General features: G+C 33.0%; 1 protein-coding gene across 2 annotated transcripts; it reads left to right on the top strand.

The window, feature by feature from the left end:
- Positions 1-13,045: 13,045 nt before the first annotated feature.
- On the top strand, positions 13,046-25,244 carry LOC11426285 (probable LRR receptor-like serine/threonine-protein kinase At3g47570). 2 transcript variants are annotated; one of them, XM_024783291.2, is made up of 4 exons: positions 13,046-15,888; positions 16,002-16,029; positions 24,397-24,737; positions 24,845-25,244. In XM_024783291.2, exons 1-4 carry the CDS (start codon positions 13,173-13,175, stop codon positions 24,901-24,903), a joined length of 3,144 nt encoding a protein of 1,047 aa, XP_024639059.1. In that variant the 5' UTR covers positions 13,046-13,172; the 3' UTR covers positions 24,904-25,244. The 2 variants fall into 2 exon arrangements, with proteins under 2 accessions (XP_024639059.1, XP_003612385.2); XM_003612337.4 differs by lacking the exons at positions 24,397-24,737; positions 24,845-25,244 and adding an exon at positions 16,478-16,877 and having other exon boundaries at positions 13,052-15,888; positions 16,002-16,370.
- Positions 25,245-25,534: the final 290 nt, after the last annotated feature.

Below are 25,534 nucleotides of genomic sequence, written 5' to 3'. Positions count from 1 at the left end.
GGGGCATTTCTGATATAGTCTACCTATATGAAAATGAGGTGGGGATCTTCATTGAGTTCAAGGGCTTGACTCTTAAATTCTCATGAAAAGGATACATGGACACAAGACTTTAATAAACATGTCATTTCTACAATTCGATCAGTGGTACCGAGATTTCATGTGAGTTATGCACACTTGTTCTAATGAATAGTTGGTTCAAAACTTGTCTACCATTTTATTTGGGGATGAGTGAAAACTTAACTTACTAAGTAAAAGTTAAAATCGTGAGATACCTTTATCTGACATCATGATATTTCCAGAATAATGATGTATTGCTTGACAATTGAAGCAATCTGACCATTCATAAACAAACTCTGTCAAATGGTTATTTCTCTTCACCAAAAGACATAAGTTTCTCTGTAAATAGAGACATTTTGGAGGCAGAAAAGAAGTCAGAAACATGGATAGAAATTCACATTATTGTGAGTCAAAATTCTGCCAAAAATAATACTAAATCAGTCTTTCTTTTCTCTAGTGCACAAGAGAATGTGACAAAACTTTATTCTGTAAAACACCATTGTCGATACGCTTGGTGTGAATGTGCAAATCACATTAAGTATTCCATCGTATCTTGAAGGGGATTCGCCGGTATACCCTTTTGCATTCGGTTGGCTTAACTGGTAGGGAGAATTGAACCTAAATGTTAGTGTGTCCCACACACGCTTTGGAATTTATGTGCACAATTCATCATGTTCATCTTCATCATCTTTTTGATCAAGTTATTGCAGCAGACCTCCTACACATGTTCTAACAGTTGTTTTTCTCATCATAATTCTGCTGCTTATTGTAGCTATCTACTTAATAAGGAAAACAAACAAGAAATCTACTTCATATTCACCAACAGTTGACCAACTAGATATGGTTTCTTACCAAGACTTGTATCAGGCAAGGCAACCAATGGGTTCTCAGCTAGAAACTTGATTGGATTAAGAGGCTTTGGTTCTGTGTATAAAGGAATTCCTGTCAGAGAAGATAAAATTATTTCCATAAAGGTCTTGAACCTTGAAAAAAAAAGGGAGTTCACAAGAGTTTTATTACGGAATGTAATGCCCTCAAAATATTAGACATCGAAATTTGGTTAAGATTTTAACTTCTTGTTCTAGTATCGATTACAAAGGGCATGAATTCAAAAGCTCTAGTTTTTTAGTACATGATAAATGGAAGCTTAGAACAATGGCTTGTCAAATTGGGGCAAACTTGTTTTCTTGGCTGGAGTTCTCCTTCATTGTTCCACCAAATTTATTTATTCATTGGGAATGTTGGAGTGGGGGGGCGAGAAATAAACGGCACTGGAATGGTCTTTGGCTTATTTGGCACACGGCACTTTGGGTTATTTGGAATTCTAGGAATAGCTTAATCTTTATGAATGTGGTAAAGAGGGTGGAGGAATTGGCGGAGGAAGTGAAGGTACTGTCTTGTGTCAAGAATTTGGGGGCCTTGCTCATCCTTAGAAAATTGGTTTCTAAAGTGAGGAGTGCCTTCTCTATATAAACTCTTATCAAGAATCCTATCTATCCAATGTGGGAATAAATCCACCCACCCGAGTGTTGGCTGCTAACACACCCGATGTGTGAATAAATCCTATCTATGAATGGTGTTGGAACCCAAAAGAATGCCTTATGCGATAAGTGGAGTTTTTTCCTCGAGTTTCAGTGAATATTGATAGCGCTATTGCTGTTACATGCCGTGGAGGAGTTTTCTGTGGGTTGGTGGGTGCTGTCAGCTCCTACTGCTGTTTTTATTTTAATATTGTTTTACTTATGCTTCTAGGGAGAGTTGCTGCCATAAGTGATTCTATTTTCAGAGCTGGGGGTGGGGTCTGTGGTTAGCGCCATTTTGGTGTTTCTTCGTTTTTTGGTGTTCCATGATAGCCATGTACTTTTCTGCCTGGAGTTTGGTATTTTTCTTGTATTGTTTATGCTCGTCCACAACTATTACGTCTTGTATGGGTTGTTGGTTTAATAAATAAGCTGTTATCATTATCGATTTTAAAAAAAGATTGAATATCAAAGATTAAAGATTAGAGAATGTAGAGCATCCAACAACATTTGATCTTGATCAAAGATTGAATATCATTATCGATTTTGGCATTGCAAGACTCGTCTCATCTAGGGACGGTGTCTTTTTCAAGGAAACTAAAACAATTGGAATAAAAGGGACTGTTGGATATGCTCCTCCTCAAGGTATGTTATTAAATAATTTTAGTGTTTCTTTGAGTTCTCCTATCTTTCATTGTAGATTTTATACTTGTTATTAACAATTTTTTGCTATATTTTGTCAAGAATAGAGAAATGCTCAGTTTTACTTTTTAGTATTGGACTTTCGAGCCACCGAAAGCAAGAATGAATACAATGGATGTCACTAGAGAGCTAAACATAATCAGAAACACTTTTCTCACTGGTAAGAAAATTGAGATTGTAGTTGCTTACAAAGTAATATTTCATTTTCATCATCCAAGCCGAACTAAATTTCTGCAGTAATTTGAGAAACAGTGTGCAATACGATGCACTGCAAGTTCAACAAGACTCAATATTGCATCACGAAGAAAAACAGAAAGATGAAAATCCTAAAGTGTAATAGTTTGTATGACAAATAACTAACTTAGAATAGTTTAGTTAGTTACAGAGTTATTATCCTATGCTTCTAGGTACATGTTAGTAAGCATGAGGTTATAACAACCTATAAATAACTGTTGTACAAGCAAATACCAGTAATGAGAATCATATCTTCTATTCCATTTCACTTTTCATAATATGGTATCAGTTTTATTTTTCTCTCTCTTAGAGAGAGAATCAGTTACGATTCAGTTACACATTTTCCGCCATTGATGCTTGAGCTTCAAGCTTCAATTTTTCTTCATTTCTTCTTCATTTTTCATCCTTTTCTTCGCGCTTTTCTCTGATTCTTTCAGCTCTTCATATATCTTCTTCTTCTTTGCGTGATCTTTCATTTTTCTTCTACATCACAATGCCTCCTCGTGTTGCTCCTATTGTTCAGATTCAACAAGCTAATCAGGATTCAGTCTATTTTGTTCATGCAAGTGAAGGTCCTAATTCGGTTCTTGTCACTCCGCCGCTCAACGGCACCAATTATCTTGCATGGAGTCGCTCTATGAGACGTGCTTTGGGTGCGAAGAACAAACTTCCCTTCATTGATGGATCTTTACCAGTTCCGGATCTGCTTGATTTAAACCGAAACTCATGGGAACGATGTAACCACCTTATTCATTCTTGGATTATCAACTCTGTTTCTGAACCAATTGCTCAAACTTTGGTTTTTCATGAGTACGTTTTTGATGTATGGGAGGACTTGAAGGAACGATTCTCTAAGGCAGATCGTATCAGAATTGCAGCAATTCATTCACTCAAACAAGGTTCTAAAGGTGTTCTTGAGTATTTCACTGAATTGAAATCTCTTTGGGAAGAATTGAACTCCCACCGACCTATTCCTATGTGTTCTTGTATTCCTCAGTGTAGATGTGAAGCTATGCGTGCTGCTAGGAATCAACGTGTTGAGGACCAGGTTATTCAATTCCTTCAAGGTTTAAATGATTCTTTCTCTGTTGTTAAGAGCCAAGTGCTTCTTATGGATCCTCTTCCCCCTTTGAACAAGGTATATTCTTTGGTTGTGCAAGAAGAAAGCAACAACTCTATTTTACCTGTTCAGGATGATTCTAATGTACTCATTAATGCTTCTGAATCACGCAAATCCTTTGGCCGTGGCAAGAATTCTTATTCCAACAAGAATTCTTCCAGATTATGCACTTTTTGTAACAGAACAAATCACACTGTTGAGTTTTGTTATCAAAAGCATGGGCATCCAAGTTTTAATAAGCAAAGTTCATCTGTAAATGCTTCTCTTGGTGAGAGTTCTGAGGTTGCTCATGGTGGAAATGCAGTGGTGCCTCCTTCTAGTTTGAATCAAGAGCAGTTATCTCAGCTTGTTTTCTTGCTTCAACAGTCAAATTTACTTCCTTCTGCATCTTCACCAAACACCTCAACTTCTCTTCAGCCTACTGCAGAAACTTCTACTACCATTAACACTGTTTCAGGTATATATTCTGTGGCTTCTCTTTTACCTTCTTTGTCTAATGTATGGATCATTGATTCTGGAGCAAATGACCATATTTGTTCTTCTATGCATTATTTTAGTTCATTTTATAAGATCAAACCCACCAGAGTTAGTTTACCTAATGGTCATATTGTTATGGTTGAATATGCTGGTAATGTCACATTTTCTCCCACTTTATACATCTCTCATGTTCTATATTCACCAATGTTTCAAATCAATGTCATATCTGTCTCAAAACTATGTGAATCCCTTTCCTGTTATGTTAAGTTCTCTAATTCTACTTGTATGATTCAGGCCATGAAATGTCCTCAGATGATTGGTTTGGGTGAACTGGTGAATGGACTTTACAGACTAAAAGTACAAGATCCAGCTCATTCCTTTGTTAATTCAGTTTCATCTTCTAGCATTTTCTCAAATTCTTGTAATGATGTAGCATCTGAAACCTACATTCCTATGTCAGCCTTATGGCATTTTAGATTAGGTCACTTGTCAAATAATAGATTGTATCATATGACAAGCTTGTATCCTTCTATTTCATGTGATAATAAATCAGTTTGTGACATTTGTCATTTTGCCAAACAGAGAAAATTGCCTTTTAATATCAGTTTATCTCATGCTACTTCTAAGTTTGAGCTTCTTCATTTTGATATTTGGGGCCCCCTTTCCATTTCTTCTGTTCATGGTCACAAGTATTTTCTTACTATTGTAGATGATTTCAGTAGATATGTTTGGATCATTCTACTCAAAGCTAAGTCTGAAGTATCTCAACATGTTCAAAATTTTATCAATATGATTGAAAATCAATTTCATATAACACCTAAAGTTGTGAGAACTGATAATGGTCCAGAGTTTTTACTTCATTCCTTTTATGCTTCCAAAGGTATTTTGCACCATTTGTCTTGTGTTGAAACCCCTGAACAAAATGGTAGGGTAGAGAGAAAGCACCAACACATTTTAAATGTTGGCAGAGCTTTACTTTATCAGTCAAAATTACCTAAGTGTTTTTGGTCTTATGCTGTTTGTCATGCTACTTTTCTCATAAATAGAGTAACAACTCCCTTACTTCAGAATAAATCCCCATATCAATTACTATATAACACAACTCCTGATATCTCAGTGTTCAAAGTTTTTGGTTCATTATGTTATGCCTCCACTATTCAATCTCATAGAACCAAACTTGACCCTAAAGCTAGAAAGTCTGTTTTCTTAGGATACAAGTCTGGTGTCAAAGGTTTCATTCTATATGATTTAACTTCAAGAGAAATTTTTCTATCTAGAAATGTATCTTTTCATGAACATATTTTACCCTACAAAAGCTCCTCTATGTCCATTACCTCAGATTGGGAATATTTTGAATCTCCTGATGCATCATCTAATGCATCCTCTGCTACACCTTTATCTGTTTCTACTCCTAATACTTCCCCACCATCCAACACTACTCCAGATATTTCTATTTCCACATCTACACATGCACCTGAACATATACCACCTAGAAAATCTTCCAGAAATAAACAATCTCCTACATATTTGCAGGATTTCATTTGTCCTTCTGTTACTAACTGTCTTCAGTCTTCTCATTCTAGTCTTTATCCTATTTCCAATTATTTGTCTTTTACACATTTATCTAACCCTCATTGTCGTTTTGCTTTGACTATTTCCACACAAATTGAGCCCAAAACCTATGCTGAAGCAAGTAAATATGATTGTTGGACTCAAGCCATGCAAGCTGAACTAAATGCTCTTGAGAAGACTGGTACATGGAAAGTTGTTGATTTACCACCAACAGTCACTCCTATTGGTTGTAGGTGGGTATATAAAATCAAACACCATGCAGATGGATCTATTGAAAGATTCAAAGCTAGATTAGTTGCAAAGGGTTATAACCAAATTGAAGGCTTGGATTATTTTGATACCTATTCACCTGTAGCTAAACTAACCACAATCAGATTAATTTTGGCTCTAGCTTCCATCAATAATTGGCATCTACATCAATTAGATGTAAATAATGCCTTTCTGCATGGAGATTTAAAGGAGGATGTTTATATGATGCTCCCTCCTGGCATCACTTCTACCAAACCTAATCAAGTTTGTAAACTTGTTAAGTCACTCTATGGACTCAAACAAGCTAGCAGACAATGGTATGAGAAACTGACCTCTCTATTGCTTCTTCATGGATACATTCAAGCTTCATCCGATCACTCTCTATTTACCAAACAATCAACCTCAACATTTACTGCACTCTTAGTTTATGTTGATGATGTGATTTTAGCTGGCAACTCCTTATCAGAATTTCAATCAATAAAGCAAATTCTACATGACTCATTCCAAATTAAAGATTTAGGTCAGCTGAAATATTTTCTTGGTTTAGAGATTGCACACTCACAGTCTGGTATTTCTATTTGTCAAAGAAAATATTGTTTGGACTTGATCACTGATTCAGGCTTATTGGAATCTAAACCTGTCTCAACACCCTCTGACCCTTCTTCTAAACTTCATCAAGATAACAGTCCACAATATGAGGATATTGCATCATACAGAAGACTGATAGGAAGATTATTGTACTTGAATACAACTAGACCAGATATTACTTTCATTATCCAACAACTCAGTCAGTTTCTCACCAAACCTACACATGCTCACTATTCAACAGCCACAAGAGTCTTAAGATACCTCAAAAGTTGTCCAGGAAAAGGCTTATTCTTTCCTAGAGACTCTCACATGCAACTCTTAGGTTTTTCTGATGCAGATTGGGCAGGATGTATAGACTCAAGGAGATCTGTTTCTGGCCAGTGTTTCTTCCTTGGAAAATCCATGATCTCATGGAGAACTAAGAAACAGTTAACTGTTTCTAGGTCATCATCAGAGGCTGAATATAGAGCCCTTGCAGCAGCAACATGTGAACTTCAGTGGTTATTATACTTGATGCAAGACCTAAAGATTGTTTGTGACAAACTACCAGTTATATACTGTGACAATCAAAGCGCTCTTCATATAGCAGCTAACCCTGTGTTCCATGAACGCACAAAACACTTAGAAATAGATTGTCATATTGTTAGAGAAAAGTTACAAGCCAAAGTGATGAAACTTCTTCCGGTTTCATCAAAGGAACAGCTAGCAGATTTTTTCACTAAGCCTCTATTGCCTCAGCCTTTCAATTTGCTATTATCCAAGTTGGGAATGATTAATATTTACTCACCTCCAACTTGTGGGAGGATATTGCATCACGAAGAAAAACAGAAAGATGAAAATCCTAAAGTGTAATAGTTTGTATGACAAATAACTAACTTAGAATAGTTTAGTGATAAGTGTCGGGAAGTAGTGTTTTAAAGGTTTATTTACGGCACGTTTGTTACTTGTTTTACAAGTTATCTAGGGAAAAGCCGAGAGAAAATGGAATTTTGACCTATTACGCTTTAGTCATCTTACTCTACCCATTTGTGCAGGAATCAAGTGCCAAAACATCAAGCAAGAGTCAAAAACAACAAAAAAGTGAAAAAGGCATTTCGCCTGGCGACCCAATGGCGAGCCAAATGGCGAGCAACTCCAGGGAGCTCCATGGTCCTTTGCCACAAGGATGGCCAGGGCGAATTATTTCGCCTGGCGAAGTAATGGCGAGATGAATGGCGAGAAGTTCCAGGGAGCTAGAAAAACAGGGCAAGAGCAATTCGCCATGGCGAGAAATATTCTCGCCTGGCGAAATAAGGCGGTTTCATCTGATCCGGTGACGTGGCAGAAACCCACTGGCAAAGAAAGCTCAGTTCGCCATGGCGAGCCAGGTTTCGCCTGGCGAAAGTGCATTTTGTCAGCTCAAGTATAAAAGCTCACTTCTCTCAATTGAGACATATCTTGTATCTTATTTAGAGAGAGAATAGGGCGAAAATACACTGGATATACTGGGCAATAGTGATTGAGTGTGGATTCATCAAGATTCTTGGAGAAATCAAGTTCCTTGCATGGATTCTCAACTTTTCTTCCACTTTTGTAATGTTCTCATGACAATGATGAACTAAATCTCTGTAGTTGGGATTAGAGGTACTTGATTGAGCTTAGAATGTAATCTTTTAATCTTGTAATATATGATTCTAGCAATTTACATGATATTGAAGTTATTCTTGCAATTCATTTCTATCTTTGATTTAATTGTTATTGAAAAGTACTTTTGAATCTAGGTTTAGAATAAATTATCTATCAAAACAATAATTCTAGACATAGGATTGATGTTTTGATAATCACACAAGGTATCGGTACATAAAGCTTTCGGATCGTTGAATAGATTGAGAAATCGTCGATTAAACTATCCGATCGATAATTGGATTGTTCAACAGTTTGAGAAATCAACTATTGAACAATGCAATGGATTTCACACGAGTATTTGGACACGAATAATCTTGTTGAGCGATACGTGATAATATCGGTAAAACGCTAGAATCCATATATGTGATTATTAGATTATATTTGATGCTTGATCAAGGAACTCTAATTCCAATGTTTTTACGCCCTATTACTCTCAACTTTCACTTTTATATTTGGTTACTAAAACAAACAATCAACTATCGTTTAACTTAGAATGATATTTGGTGTCGAACGGTCCGCAATATCGCACTAGTCCCTGAGGAGACGATATAAATACTTACTATTGTTTGATGCAAAAAAAATACTACATCATTTAGTTAGTTACAGAGTTATTATCCTATGCTTCTAGGTACATGTTAGTAAGCATGAGGTTATAACAACCTATAAATAACTGTTGTACAAGCAAATACCAGTAATGAGAATCATATCTTCTATTCCATTTCACTTTTCATAATACTCAAGTCACAAGTGTAAAATTGTTTGATAAATTTTCCTCTTGTTTTACCATTTGAATGCATCAATCCATCATTCATGTAATATCAAGCATATATTTAATGAATGCAATAGTGGACTTATTATATTATCAATATTTTTGTTCACAACCTCTAAGGCTAGGATCCATTTTTGGAGGAATCGATGGATCACTAAATAAAACTGCAAGTTCAGACCCAGTTGGGATGGCCTGATATTGACTTGGGACTTGGGAGTGTGCTCCTCCTCGAGGTCTCGGGTTCAAATCTCTCCGATGATAATTTAGATAGGCTAATTTAACTTCTTAAAAAAAATAAAAATAAAAACTGCAAGTTCAAGATTACCTCTAAGGCAACTTGTGCAGAATCCACTTAAGAATAAGATAAAATGACACATTGGCAAAATTTTGAGAATTTCTCAAATTTTATTAAACATCAAGTCTGATCTCATGAGGGCAAAACAAATATAAATAAACAGTTGTGTTATATGGTGCAACAAGCACCACATGAATTGCACGAGAGAATGGCTGACCCCACCATCCAATTTCCTTTTTATATTATTTTTTTGATAATAACATTAAAATGAATAAATAAATAAATATATGGAAGAGACAATCACGGCACACGTTTTGATTTTGGACAATCACTGCACAAACTTCCTTCTCCATAACCTTATGTTCTGATTTTGTTCAACAACACAAACTCACAGTTACCAACATTCACCGCCGTCCTTGTTGTCTCTGTTCCGCAATCGTTGTCGTCATTCTCGTTGTGGTTGTCATCGCACAACTATCTCTGCATATCAACCTGCTACTGCCTCTGCTTATCAGCATTGCTACTCTAGCCTCAACGATCAATTGAAATCTGATTTTCCCTATTTTAGCATCCAGTTCAAGAGACAATAGTAACTCTAATTTATCTATTTATTTATTGTTTTAGAATTAACCCTATTGCCTTTACTTTTAATTCAGTTCATTAATTTAAGTTTCTTTTTTTAAAAAATTTGTTGCATTAGTGGAGAAAAGATTTACATCTTGTGAAGATTTACAAAACTAACTACATTAGTTAATCCAATTTCCTATACACGCTAGTTACATTCCAATTTCCTTGAATTTCTTCACTAAGCTGTAAACACAACATCAGTTGAAGTACATAATACAAGTAAATCCTAAATAGTTTATTCACACTAATTTCATTAAGTTAAAGATGAAAAATTTCTAAAAGCCATGACAATTGCAACAGAAATATAGCTTGCTTACAAGTCTTCAATTCACATTTCTAATCTTTTAACAATCATCTGCAACTGTTTCTGGACCTCCATCTGCAGTCATAGAGCTTCTGTGATCTCAATACCACTGTCAACAATTGAATTGTAAACTGACCAATTTTATTCTGTGGGTAACATTTAACTACGGAGAATCGAGTGTAAATCTATATGATTTGCCCATTTTCCGCAAAACAAATCAAATAGAGAATGAGAATGATTATCAGTGCGGAAATTGAAAGTTGAAACCAAAAACAAATATGCAGAACAAGGAGAAAGAGGTGACGGTGGAAATAAAAAATCAAGCTTCTTTTCACAGAAGAACAAAACGTGAGATGTATAAGGTAATTTTGCGATGCGGATATCTAATTCAGGGTTACTAGTAGTTTAACAAATAAAACAGGGGTAAATTGGACATTTTATGTCATTCGCGGACGTTCAGCATTTTCCATAAATAAATAGTGTTAACAAAACCCAAATGATGAAACAAAACGAACAAAATTACAAAAATATCCCAAAATTCTAATAAAATTAAAAACTGCTATCGGCTTTTTTCATTGCATCAACTATTTCATATAATCCCACAAGTGGTGAAACCCTACTCAAGTTTACACACGCATGTTTTTCTTCTACCCATCCCGCACACCATAACATCCGCAGGCCTAAGTGTCGATCTTCTATCTAGTAGGTAAGTCAGGAAGTTCATATGTGCCTCCACCTGAATATATCAAAAAGGACATGTCTAACAAAGTCATGTATGTACTTAAAAGCCGGGACGCTCTTACAATGAACATATGAAAAAGGATAATTTTGGAATTTTGAAATCATCAAATGGGGGGGGGGGGGGGGGGGGGGGGGGGGGGGGGGGGGGGGGGGTATTGTCTAGAAATCTTGTGGTATTCAATCAAAACTTTTTAGAACTTTAAAAAAGTCTCATGATATTCAAAAAAATTCTGATTTCGACGGATTGTTAAAAAAATAGGATTTCACAAGACTTTGATGGACTTTTCAGTGATTTTTTAGCTTTAAAAAGTCTTTACCAACATCATGAGATTTCTATGGATTCTCATTTTTTTATTTCTTTTATAATTTTACATCTCCCTTATCTTCTTTCCCATTCTCGAATGTATCTGTATCTCTGTATGTTTCTTATGTATCTTCATCTCTTCCATTTTCACATTTTGCTATACCACGCATATTTCTCTTGCTGCAAAAAACAAAATGTGATAGACAAACTCTCAAGCTATAACTTCTGACACTTTGATAACACTGTCTCATGCATGCCAATTATTTATGAATGAAGAACAGTATCATCACGATTTATGTCACTCTATGAAATCCTTGCAATCTACAATTAAATTTCTTTTAAAAAAAAAAGCTAATAAACACCATATATGTTTGAGTTATAGCAGACACTCATTTGCAACATTCTATATGCTACCAAGCATCTTCTCAAAAAAATAAAAAGACCAAGCATATAAATGATTGATTTTTCATTAAGCTGCTGAGTAATTAACACCAAATGATTTTTCAATGGTAGAATTGATTTATTTGTAGTAGAATTGATTTATTTATAGTAGAATTGATTTATTTATTTTTTGAAATAAGTTGCATTTTAACAAATAAGAGCATGTTGAGAATGAGTGTGTTTTAAAATGGTTCTTTTAATGATTGTTTAAAATTTAAAGAATCTTTTGAAATCTTATAAATCCCACAAAGTCATTCCAAATCCTATAAAATCTTCAGATGTAAATCCTTTAAAATCCCAATTACAAATCTTAACAATCTTTTAAAATCTTAAAAGTCATTCAAATCTTTCAAAGTTTTTTAAAATCCACAAGACTTTTTTATACAAAAATTGTCTTTTAAAATCCAAATTAAATACACCTCTAAGTCTGCAATTACCGTTAAAATGTGAACCAGCACCCCCAAAACACAATAAATAACGGGCATCAGGCATAAAAAAATATGATGCATACAAGTATGACCGATGTGTTACGGATCACTTTTTTTCTTCTTCTCTAACTAGTGTCTAACACGTGTTAGTGTCTGACACCGACACATGTGGACATTTTGTTCAATTATTTATATTTTCTAAAATTATTACGTACCAACATCTCCGTATCAGTGTTAATGTCATGTTTGGTGTTTGTGTGGCATACTACTTATGACTATTAGTAATTTGATTTATTTTGCAGAAATACATGAAGATGAGAAATACTTACATTCATCTACTGGTTGAGTTAACAGAGGTAACGACTTTTTCGAAGATGGTTTAAAGACAAAAGACACTATTGTTTTGGATAGTCTCCCAAATATCTTTGTTTTGGTTGGCCAGCAGTTTGACCTCAAATGCAAGCTCACACAAATGGTACAGTAAAAATGCTTTTGCTACTAGCGTAATTTAGTGCATAGTCTTTTCAGAATCCATAATAATGTTAGCTACTCTGAAGTTCATGGAAATTGAGTTAGTGGATTTGCAATTATCTGCTTCCATCATCATACATGTTGAAAATTGAGTTGGTACTTGGTGGAAACAAGGTCCATATGTAGATACAATACTTATCATTCCCTTGAACGATATACATGTAAAGTTCATGGAAATTGAGTTAGTGGATTTGGAATTGTGGATCCATTATTATACATGTTGGTATTGACCAAGACTAATAAAAAAATAGTTGAGTTTTGTTGACCAAGTTTAATAAACAATATATATATAAAGTCCATGGAAATTGAGTTAGTGGATTTGGAATTGAAGAAAGAAAGTAAAAAAGGAAGGCTGCCATAGCAGGACCATATTTTCTCCCACTTTCTTTGTTTGTGCAATGATTTTCACTCCACTTTTTATCAGCACTATCTCTTGCTACCAATATTTAAATCCATTAGAAACATAGGAAACAAAACATGCTTCTTATACATTCCTACCTAAGTATAAGCAAACCAACGAATCTATTAGCCTCTTGTTCCTTAACCAAATGAAGCATTTTTCTTTCTTCTTACCTATATTTTGGTATTTATACCTTCATCTCCTTCTTCTAGTTCTTCCTTTGAACTTAACTTGGTTTTGCCCAAACAGAACTGTAGCAATAGCAGAGGCCTTGGCATTAGGAAACCAAACTGATCATCTTGCATTGCTCCAATTCAAAGAATCAATATCCAGTGACCCAAATGGAGTCTTAGATTCTTGGAATTCTTCTATCCACTTCTGCAACTGGCATGGAATCACATGCAACCCCATGCATCAAAGAGTTACAAAATTGAACTTACAAGGATACAAGTTGCATGGATCCATGTCACCTTACATTGGCAATCTCTCTCGTATAAGAAACATCAACCTTAAAAACAATACCTTCTTTGGAAAAATTCCACAGGAACTCGGTCGGTTGTTACATCTGCATCAACTTTTGCTCGACAATAACTTGTTTTCAGGAGAAATTCCTATAAACTTGACAAGTTGTTCGAATCTTAAAGTTTTGCACTTATTTGGAAACAATCTAACTGGCAAAATACCAGCTGAAATTGGTTCTCTTCAAAAACTTATTATAGTGAACATTGGAAAAAACAATTTAACAGGAGGAATCTCGCCATTCATAGGTAACCTTTCTTCCTTGATAAGTTTTGGGGTTGTTTATAATAATTTAGAGGGAGATATTCCACGAGAAATATGTCGCCTAAAAAACTTGATAATAATAACAGTGACTGACAACAAACTATCAGGTACATTTCCACCTTGTCTCTACAATATGTCATCTCTTACATTGATCTCAACAGCAGATAATCACTTTAGTGGCTCTCTTCCATCAAATATGTTCCAAACTCTCCCTAATCTCCGATCTTTTGAAATAGGAGGGAATAAAATCTTAGGTTCAATCCCAACTTCCATTGTAAATGCTTCTACTTTGACATCATTTGACATTAGTGGAAACCATTTTGTTGGACAAGTTCCAAGTCTAGGGAAGCTACAAGATCTTAATTTGCTAAATCTTGAAATGAACATTCTAGGTGACAATTCAACTAAGGATTTAGGGTTTTTGAAAACTATGACAAATTGTAGTAACTTACAAGTGCTTAGTTTAGCTGCTAATAATTTTGGAGGTTGCCTGCCAAATTCCGTGGGCAATTTATCCTTCCAACTTAGTGAACTATACCTTGGGGGTAATGAGATATCAGGAAAAATTCCAGAAGAGTTAGGAAATCTAGTAAACTTAACTCTCTTGAGCATGGGACATAACCACTTTGAAGGAATTATCCCGGCTAATTTTGGAAAGTTCCAAAGCATGCAAAGGTTAGATTTGCGTCAAAACAAGTTATCAGGAGATATACCATATTTCATAGGCAACCTCAGTCAGCTGTTTGATTTGCATATGGAAGAAAACATGTTAGAAGGAAATATTCCTTTGAGTATTGGGGAATGCCAAATGTTACAATATCTAAACCTTTCGCAAAACAACCTTCAAGGAGCCATACCCTTAGAAATTTTTAGTATTTTTTCCTTAACAACGGGATTGGACTTATCACAAAATTCATTGAGTGGTAGTTTACCTGATGAAGTGGGTTTGCTAAAAAATATTCATAAGCTAGATGTCTCTGAAAATCATCTGTCGGGTGACATTCCAATAACAATTGGTGAATGCATAAGTTTAGAATACCTTCACTTACAGGGGAACTCTCTTCACGGAACCATACCTTCCACTTTGGCATCTCTCAAAGTTCTTCAATATTTAGACATGTCTAGAAATCAGTTGTCTGGATCAATTCCTGAAGGTCTCCAAAATATTGTTTTCCTAGAATACTTCAATGCATCTTTCAACATGTTGGAAGGTGAGGTTCCAATCAATGGTGTCTTTAAAAATGCAAGCGGTTTATCAGTGACTGGAAACAACAAGCTCTGTGGAGGAATTTTAGAGCTGCATCTATCTCCGTGCCCTGTCAACTTTATAAAACCTACACAACACCACAATTTTAGGTTGATAGCAGTATTAATTAGTGTGATTTCTTTCCTTCTTATACTGATGTTTATTCTAATCATGTACTGTGTGAGGAAAAGGAATAGGAAATCATCTTCTGATACAGGAACGACTGACCACCTAACTAAGGTTTCATACCAAGAACTACATCATGGAACTGATGAGTTCTCAGATAGAAATTTGATTGGATCAGGAAGTTTTGGTACCGTATACAAAGGAAATATTGTATCACAAGATAAAGTTGTTGCTATAAAGGTTCTGAACCTCAAAAAGAAGGGAGCTCATAAGAGTTTTATTGCTGAATGTAATGCACTCAAAAATATTAGACATCGAAATTTGGTCAAGGTTATAACATGTTGTTCTAGTATTGATTATAAAGGTGGAGAATTTAAAGCTTTAGTTTTTGATTACATGAAAAATGGAAGCTTAGAACAATGGCTTTATCCCTGGACAGTGGATTCAGAGTATCCTAGAACATTGAACCTTGTTCAAAGACTAAATATCTCCATTGATATTGCTTCTGCATTACATTATCTTCATTGTGAATGTGAGCAAGTGGTCATTCATTGTGATATCAAGCCAAGCAACATCCTTCTCGATGATAACATGGTTGCTCACGTGAGTGATTTTGGCATAGCAAGACTTATCTCAGCCATTGACGGTACCTCTCATAAGGAAACTAGTACAACTACAATATCAGGGACCATTGGCTATGCTCCCCCAGGTATATTATGAATTCTCGAGTCATTTAATGTTCCTTGAATTCTCCTATATTTTTACACTAATGATTTTATTAGTTACAACATGATATTAACAATTTGTTGACAAATGTTTTAGAGTATGGAATGGGTTCTGAAGCATCAACATATGGTGACATGTATAGCTTTGGGATGCTCGTGTTGGAAATGATTACTGGAAGAAGACCTACAGATGAAAGATTTGAGGATGGTCAAAATCTACGTACGTTTGCTGAAAGTTCATTAGCTGGTAATCTTTCACAGATTTTGGACCAACATTTTGTACCAAGAGATGAAGAAGCAGCAATAGAAGATGGAAATAGTGAGAATCTTATTCCAGCTGTAAAGAATTGCTTAGTTTCAGTTTTAAGGATTGGACTTGCCTGTTCAAGAGAATCACCAAAAGAAAGAATGAACATAGTAGATGTTACTAGAGAGCTAAATTTAATCCGAACAATCTTTCTTGAAGGTGAGACAAACTAAGGTTTTACATTTATCTTTTCATTTATCCTCCTATAAATTTCAAATTTCCTGAACTGAAATATACAAAGTAATGAGCTACTTCTCTAATTTCAGGTGTTCATGCCTCGCGAGTAATTAAACCAGAAATAAATTTCCGCCATCATTTGGAATAGAGACGTGTATGCAGTATGTTGCACTTTGTTGTGTTATAAAATTTCATTTAGACGATAGGCCGATCTAAGTCTTCCATGTTGGTTCGAGGGGAAGTAAGCCATAATTTTGAAACCTGCAAGCTCTAAGCAAGCAAATAAGAAATTTAGAGATAGAGCGCAAGATAGACATAAAGCTTTGGAGAGCTTAGGCAAGTTTGCAAAATTGTTCAAAAGTTTGGTTCTGGTTCAAGCCATTTGAACGCATCAATATCCATCCTTCTGTAACATCTTCATAAATGAATGTAATTTTCCAAATTTTAATGCAAAAGCATCAAATGCTACAAAAGAAATATGTTTCCAAATTTGCACATGCTCGTTCTTTTTTTTTTTGTCAAGTAGCCTAGTGGCTAGAGCTCACACAATTTAATTGTGGAGAAGTGGAGTGTCCGGGGTTCGAACCCCGGCTCCTGCATATAATATGCAATATCCCTACCAACTGAGCTAAGCTCACGGGGATCACATGCTCGTTCTATTAAATGGAATTTTTTTTCTGTTATAGTTTTTTCTCAGATTCATGGACAAGTAAGAGATTAGTAATCGGAACTTACCGATCTAATACATAATGAAAAAACAAGTCTAGGCACAACTATTTTTATTCATTGTGCATGTTTTACATATACATGTATTATCTAATAAAAAATTTATTTATTTTGCATTTACATATACAACCTTTACTTTTATATATGTTTAAATTTGTTTTAGTCTTAGTTATTCATTCAAAGCATTTTAGGCGGAGGCTAATTTACCCTTACATTCAAGAGCACGATACTTTCTGGGGCTTGTTAGTGAAGGTACTTATAGGATCACCAACTCTTTTTCGAATAGCATAACCGATGAGATTCAGAGCCAAATATTTCCATATACATTCTAGGTTGTTAGATACTTAAATATTTCCAATATATATTATGAGTGATCCATATGAATGCTATTATTACCTGAATGTGTGGTCGTTCCTTACGGACGATCGATTAAGTTATATTACACACGAGACAATTTTTCTTTGGTACCTAAAGTCTTTCAAGCCACCTCGTTATACTTTTATTATCCTATGTGAAACCACTTTGAGCCTTCAGACAAAAGATTATTTTTTTATTAGTTACGAATCATGTCACATTCCTACAATTTAAATGCACCCTGTTTGATTTCACTTGGAGTTAGATAGGTATTATTATGACTGCACATGCTTTGAAACTAAGTTTGGGGTTGCTCTTTGAAATTAGCAACATTTTAAGTTTGGGGTGTGGTAAGAGTATAACACATTTGTCAGAAAAATAAAATAAAAAAATGTAGATGACCATGGATCTACACACAAAAAAAAAATAGAAAAAGAAAAAAAATCAATAGCCAAAAAAAAAATGGTCTCTTAAAAAAATGTATGTTTTCGTCAAAAATAAAAAGACAAATAGTTCTATTGTTTTAAATATATTATTTTGTATAATACATACAAAATTGTTCATGCAATTTGGTTTTATAATAATTAGTCGTTTACTTTGTGTACATTATTCTTTTAATATTTGTAAGTAGAAAAAAATCTCATAATTGTATTTTTAAGGGTTTTTTTAACCTATACAATATTGCATAGGATAAGGTGCAATAAATATACCCCTTTTTTCAACAAAAATTATCATATTAATTATCCTTTTCTTAAAAAATTATAGTTTTCTCTATCATATTAATCATTCACTATTTTATTTTTATAGCTATTTTTTTAAGTGCATGGAAATTATCTATGAATTAAATGGAGTGCATAGAAGAAAATTTATTTAGTTATAAGCCAAAAAAAAAAAAATTAACGCAAAAAATTATGAAAGCCTCAAACTATCCTCCAAAACATAGTATAAACACAGGGAGGTTTTTACTCTACTCAAACACCAAGGTGAAAACATTAACATATAAATACTTCCTTGTTATAAGTAAAGCGTTTCACAAACCCATTTATACTCTCAGGAGACCATAATTTGTTGCTATCTAAGTCCTTCTATAATTTGTTGTTTTCATAATTTAGTGCGTTAAAAAAAAAAAAAAATCTGGCTTCTATATCCAAATAAATTTTCTTCTATGCACTTATCGTTCCATTTAATTCATGGATAATTTCCATGCACTTAAAAAAAATAGTTATAAAAATAAAATAGTGAATGATTAATATGATAGAGAAAATTATCATTTTTCAAGAAAAAGCTAATTAATATGATAGTTTTTGTTGAAAAAAGAGGTACATTTATTCCACCTCATCCTATGCAATGTTGCATAGGTTAGAAAAACCCTATTTTTAATGTATATATACATTGAATTATGAACATAAATAGGTTACTAACTAAATGTATCCCATAGAAAATTAGGATTTTATTACATTCTAAGTTTAGAGGATACAATTCAAAATAAGTCCAACATTATTTTAAAGAAAAAAAAAGTATATTTTAATATTGGTGACAAGATGTGAACACATTTAATTAATAAAAAAAGGTGTGAACACATTTAATTAGTAAAATTACATTCTAAGTTTAGAGGATAAAATTCAAAATAAGACTAACACTTTTTTGGAAAAAAAAATATATATATTAATATTTGTGACAAGATGTGAACACATTTAATGAGTAAAAAAGAATATGTGAACACATTTATTGTTTTTTATTTATTATTATGTAAATGTTGATTTCTAATTTAAACAAATTTTTCAAAGAATACAGAATTATTTTTATGCAATTTTTTTATGCATTTTATTATTTACCTGTTTGGCTTAAAGATATTCAAATGGCCCCTTTGTTTGGTTTGACTTTTAAGACTTTTAAAATTGTAAATAGGAAACTATAAATTTTGGTTTTCAAAAATTCACCATTCTCCCTTCTTATAAAGTTGTCCAAAATGTTATTGTTATACAGTTTTGGATGCAACAATTAAGCCTTTTCAAACTAATCATTTTTCAAAAAAAAATAAAAATATTCATCCTTCTAAGTTTAGCTTCTACCCCAATGAAGGTGAGGGAAGATTGCGTCCTTTCACTAGGTTGAGATAGTGCAGTCAATTTTCTCGTATTTTCATCAACATCTTTTGTTTTTTAACCAAATGATTGGCCTTTTGCGAATCAACTTCACTGGGTGGCACCACGAATAACATAAACTCCATTTCAAGTAGATCTCTCATCCATGGCAACATATTCGAATTCAAAAGCTTTATTTGTATCGAGAAGGTAAATAATAGAGTTCAATTGTTTGATTTTTTTTCAATAATCTACTCTTATGTATATTTATTGAGTTTTTTCGTTTGATTTATCCATTGTCAACATTTGCACTTGAATGATATGTGTTCTAATATGTGATTTATTTTCAGCAATGAAACTCAACTATGCATGTCTTTTTTGCTCAATCCAATTATATAGTTATGTAAAACATGTTAGATCTTTTATCCATGATAAATTAGATTGAAATTTAAAATATGAAAATATATTCAATGTTCTTTTCTAGATAAAGGTACCATGTATTTCCAATTCACATTGATCACCAAATATCTTTTCTTGATTTAATTATAAAGACTAAAGGTTAGTAAGTTGTGTATACCTTTGACTTTGCTATTTTAAACTCATAAAGTGGGAGAAAATATATATATCCTTGCCTTTATTTTAAAAAAGAATTGATTATAATGAATACTCAAAAAAGTATATAATCTTATTTTCATTTTCCATAAACAGCAAACAATGAGAATGGTTTTGGTTTTTATCTACATTCTATATTTTCAAATAACCTAGTTAAATATACAAATGCTTCAAATCATACGGGAGAACAAATTAATGAAGTATTTATATTTCATAATTTTAATTTTATTTCTATTTGCTAGAAATGGCCTCATGATTTGGTTTGGCTGTAATATTGTTATAAATCATTTCTAAAACTATGACATATTAAATCTTTAATTAATAGATGTGTGCAAATAGATAGGTCAAGGTTGCTAACATAGTTTGACTATGTTTCCTTTATTACCATCAATATCATAACTCTAATGAATAAATATTTATATTAAATAAATATTCTATGTAAAACTAGATTTTCTACTTAATAAAACAAATCAGATAGACATGCACTGGAAAGTTTAACTATATTATTGTTTTGTGTTATACTATATGTGAATTCAGGAAAGCGATAAAAAGTGTGGATAAGGGTAACAATGATCATGGTGACGATGATAATAAAAATCCTACATATAATTATGATGGTGTCATCATCATTGCTCAAAAAAGAAGGTAAATTATATTTTATTTCGTATATTATTTTTTGCTTAAATAATTTCCTCACTTCACTTTTTTGGAATTTTATTAATACATTATTCACTAAAGTGATGTTCAGATTGTAAATAATGATGTCTCGAAACAAAGATAAACGGATTGACCATTTGGGATGTTAAAGAACGAATGCAAAACAACAAAATTATAATTGAAAAGTTATGTGGTCAAATTTAATATGAACATTCTTTTATTACTTTTATCTTGCAATATGAAAAACGAACAATCATGAGTGTATTTTTCCTAAAACCTGAGAATGAATTTACGAAATATTGTTTATATCTTCTTCGTAGTTATTTATTAAAGTAATAAAAATAATTATGTTTATCCACTTGAATAATAGGTAAAGTGAATCATAGTATCAAGTTTTACTTTAGAAAATATTATTTTTAATTTGATAAGTTGAACAATATGGGGTGGTAAAGTGGTTTTGTTTTCTTTAATGATTTTTAAAATTTTTAATATCAGCTGCAATCATAAGAATTCATGTTTTAGCGATAAGAAAATCTATTATGGTCTGTTAAATTTTCAGTTTTCCTCTCAATCATATATATAAATATTTCAATGGGTATAATGAAGAACATTAATATACTCAGTTCCCTTTCTGGGATGCATGCATGTCCCATAATTTATGATGAAAACTATCCTCAGAAATAGGTTTGGCCATCCACGGTGTGAGTGTATGTCCAGGTTCATTAGTTTGTTTGAACATGAAAAAAACAATAAACCTAAAGCCGCAATGCTAAACCTCTTCTTGAACCTTGACAACGCACTTTACTTCCGACGTAGATGGCCAAACCTCTGTCTGAGAATATTTTTTATCATAGATTATTGCACATGCATCTATCCCACTAACGGTACTGAGTTCATTCATCTTCTTAATTATACCTTTTGAAAATATATATAATTGAGCGAAACACTGAAAAAAAATTAAAAATCATAATAGATTTTTTATTTGATATGAATAATTAAAGCATTAATTTTTATGATTACAAAGCTGATATTAAAAGTTTTACAAAAGAAAAACTAATCCACTTGCCTCAATTTTTGTTTTTTTAACAAATTAGTAATAAAAAAAGAGATCAACTAAATTATCAAACATGTGTAATTTTTTTTATTACACAATTAAAGTAAGTTACAACGAACCCAACATCTAACAAAAAATACAAAAGACAAAATTACTCTCGTCGTCCCGTAACTTAATTTCAGGTAACAATTTCTCCCTTTATCCTTGTTTCACTTCATTTTCATCATTTTGATCAATTTGCATGTGAATTTTTAAGATTCAAATTTATGATTATATTTCAATATGAACTTTTGGTGCTCAAACATATGATCATTCACTCATGTTATCATATAAATTTTAGATTTGATGATTGAAAATTCACTTGCAAATGGACCAAAATGATAAAAATGATGTGAAAAGAATAAAAGATAAAATTGTTATTTGAAATTAATTTAAACAACGACGACGATGTAATTTTTCTAATAAAAAATCAGCAAACTTGTGGATGATAGCCACATTTTTACTTTTCGATTTTTTAATATAAACTTGTTACTGCCATTAACGTCTTCGATTGTTTTAAATGGATAAGGCAATGAGTAGTCGTTATGTTATATGACGCCTTAAATCCCAATTTAAAATAACAAAATAAATGTCCAATGTCAGTTAACACAAATAACAAATCATCTTAAACACAATATTCATTAATCTAGGAGATATGACATTGTTATACATGATCTTTTGCACTTCAAGTAGAATGTCAACGGTATCTGTGTTAAGGTAGTCAAAAGTGTCAAATATAAATGGTATAAAAGCATGTTGATTGTCAAAACACATTTTATCATGTTAGCCACTTTGCTTACGCAACTTTTAGGGCTATCTATCTTACTATAAAAGATCCGACTCCTAATCTTACAAGTGGTGAAACCGCAGTCAAAATAAGGAATAGTACATATGAAAAGGAGAATCTTGGAATTTTGGAACCAGCCCCCCGAAAACACAATAAAGCAAGCTTGTGGACGATGGCCACAACTTTACTTTTCTATATTTTAATGGAAGCTTGTTACTGTAATTAATGACTTCAATTTTTTTTTAAATGGACAAAGCAATGTGCAGCCGTTGTGTGACACCCTAAATCTCAATTTGAAATATATAACAAAATACAGTAGTTCTAAATAAAATAAGAACCAATTTAAAATAGAGTATCAAAATTATTTACAAATGCGAGGCTAAAAAAATTCACATTCTACACTTTCACATTAAAATCCTATAAATTAAAAATATCTTGCAAACAAAGTTACCAATGTTTGTTAAACATGCATTCTTAACATCAACACATTCATAAAACTAAGACACAACTGGTTTTTGTCTTCGACATTTATATAATTTACAAAATAGTGTTTTCCAATTATTTTGCAAAATGAAAATTAGTTTAGGACTCCATAAAACCAATAAAAACATGGATCACCGACCGACAATCTGAAACAACTTTTCGCAATTACTTTGTGAGAAATATAGTACTCCCTCCGTCCCTAATTATAAGACCCTTTTGTTAAAATCACGGGAATTAAGAAAGCGGATATTTGTATTAAAGTTGTTTGTAATCACTATTGTTTTTACAATTTTATCCTTAAGAGAGAGAGTTAGTTTATGTTTTCCATATGCTACTTATTGCTGATTGAAGAAAAATATGTATAATAAATAGGGGCATGTATGTAAAGAAATAATTAATGTAGTTGGAAATAACAAAGGGGTCTTATAAAAAGGGACAAAAAAAATTCTCAAAAGGGTCTTATAATTAGGGACGGAGGGAGTACTACTTTTGTGCATATGGAAGTTCCTAATGTGTAAGGCAAGAGAATTGTTCTTCTCCTATCAGTTTTTGCTCATTTCCGCTCTACGTGATTTAACTCACGCTGAAAAATACACCTACGTGAGTTAACTCATCTGAAAATACACTTGTGTGGGTTAACTCACGCTCTACTATTTGACGGGAATGAGCAAAACCAGATGGGAGAAGAGCAATTATCGTAAGGCAAATGTTTGGGAAAGTCCACTTTGGTTGGACTACTTATGGCCCTGTTTGTGTTCTCAAGGCTCGGTTTAGGTGAACTTGATCGCTATTTCAACAAATTTATGAAAATTGTTCTTCTCCCATCAAGATTCGATCACTCCCAACGAAACTTCCGAAAATACCTTTATCGTTAGTTAAGTCACGCATGTGTATAACGCAGCGTGCGGGAATCAACGCATGCGTGAGATATGTCACGGATAACACTTGTGTACCATAATGGTATATACCATTGGTACACCCTTAAAAAAGATATATCAAATAAAATATTTATAAAGTAATATTGGTAGGTGGTACACTCTAATTGACTAAAGGTATATACCATTGGTACCTTAATGGTACACAAGTGGAATCCAATATGTCACAATGGGTCTGTGTCCACTAACAGAACATTAGAAACTCAATTTTCCTTAATTTTCTTCATTCATTCATACATCCATTCATTCAATTAAATCCATTTTTTGGAGCATCAACATATGGTGACATGTATAGCTTTGGGATGCTCGTGTTGGAAATGATTACTGGAAGAAGACCTACAGATGAAAGATTTGAGGATGGTCAAAATCTACGTACGTTTGCTGAAAGTTCATTAGCTGATAATCTTTCACAGATTTTGAACCAACATTTTGTACCAAGAGATGAAGAAGCAGCAATAGAAGATGGAAATAGTGAGAATCTTATTCCAGCTGTAAAGAATTGCTTAGTTTCAGTTTTAAGGATTGGACTTGCCTGTTCAAGAGAATCACCAAAAGAAAGAATGAACATAGTAGATGTTACTAGAGAGCTAAATTTAATCCGAACAATCTTTCTTGAAGGTGAGACAAACTAAGGTTTTACATTTATCTTTTCATTTATCTTCCTATAAATTTCAAATTTCCTGAACTGAAATATACAAAGTAATGGGCTACTTCTCTAATTTCAGGTGTTCATGCCTCGCGAGTAATTAAACCAGAAATAAATTTCCGCCATCATTTGGAATAGAGACGTGTATGCAGTATGTTGCACTTTGTTGTGTTATAATATTTCATTTAGACGATAGGCCGATCTAAGTCTTCCATGTTGGTTCGAGGGGAAGTAAGCCATAATTTTGAAACCTGCAAGCTCTAAGCAAGCAAATAAGAAATTTAGAGATAAAGCGCAAGATAGACATAAAGCTTTGGAGAGCTTAGGCAAGTTTGCATAATTGTTCAAAAGTTTTGTTCTGGTTCAAGCCATTTGAATTCATCAATATCCATCCTTCTGTAACATCTTCATATATGAATGTAATTTTCCAAATTTTAATGCAAAAGCATCAAATGCTACAAAAGAAATATGTTTCCAAATTTGCACATGCTCGTTCTATTAAATGGAATTTTTTTTCTGTTATAGTTTTTTCTCAGATTCATGGACAAGTAAAGAGATAAGTAATCGGAACTTAACGATCTAATACATAATGAAAAAACAAGTCTAGGCACAACTATTTTTATTCATTGACCATGTTTTACATATACATGTATTATCTAATAAAAATTTATTTATTTTGCATTACATATACAACCTTTATTTTATGTTTAAATTTATTTTAGTCTTAGTTATTTATTTAAAGCATTTTAGGTGGAGGCTAGTTTACCCT

This window comes from Medicago truncatula, chromosome 5, assembly GCF_003473485.1.
Source record: "Medicago truncatula cultivar Jemalong A17 chromosome 5, MtrunA17r5.0-ANR, whole genome shotgun sequence".
NCBI lineage: Eukaryota > Viridiplantae > Streptophyta > Magnoliopsida > Fabales > Fabaceae > Medicago > Medicago truncatula.
This window is presented reverse-complemented; position numbering and strand designations above follow the sequence as displayed.

Bases quoted from the DNA above. Each gene is read 5' to 3' on its own strand.
- LOC11426285 (XM_024783291.2), top strand. From the start codon at position 13,173: ATGAAGCATTTTTCTTTCTTCTTACCTATATTTTGGTATTTATACCTT. The intron at 15,889-16,001 runs GTATATTATGAA...CAAATGTTTTAG, and splicing joins CATTGGCTATGCTCCCCCAG to AGTATGGAATGGGTTCTGAA. The intron at 16,030-24,396 runs ATATGGTGACAT...TGGAGCATCAAC, and splicing joins ATGGGTTCTGAAGCATCAAC to ATATGGTGACATGTATAGCT.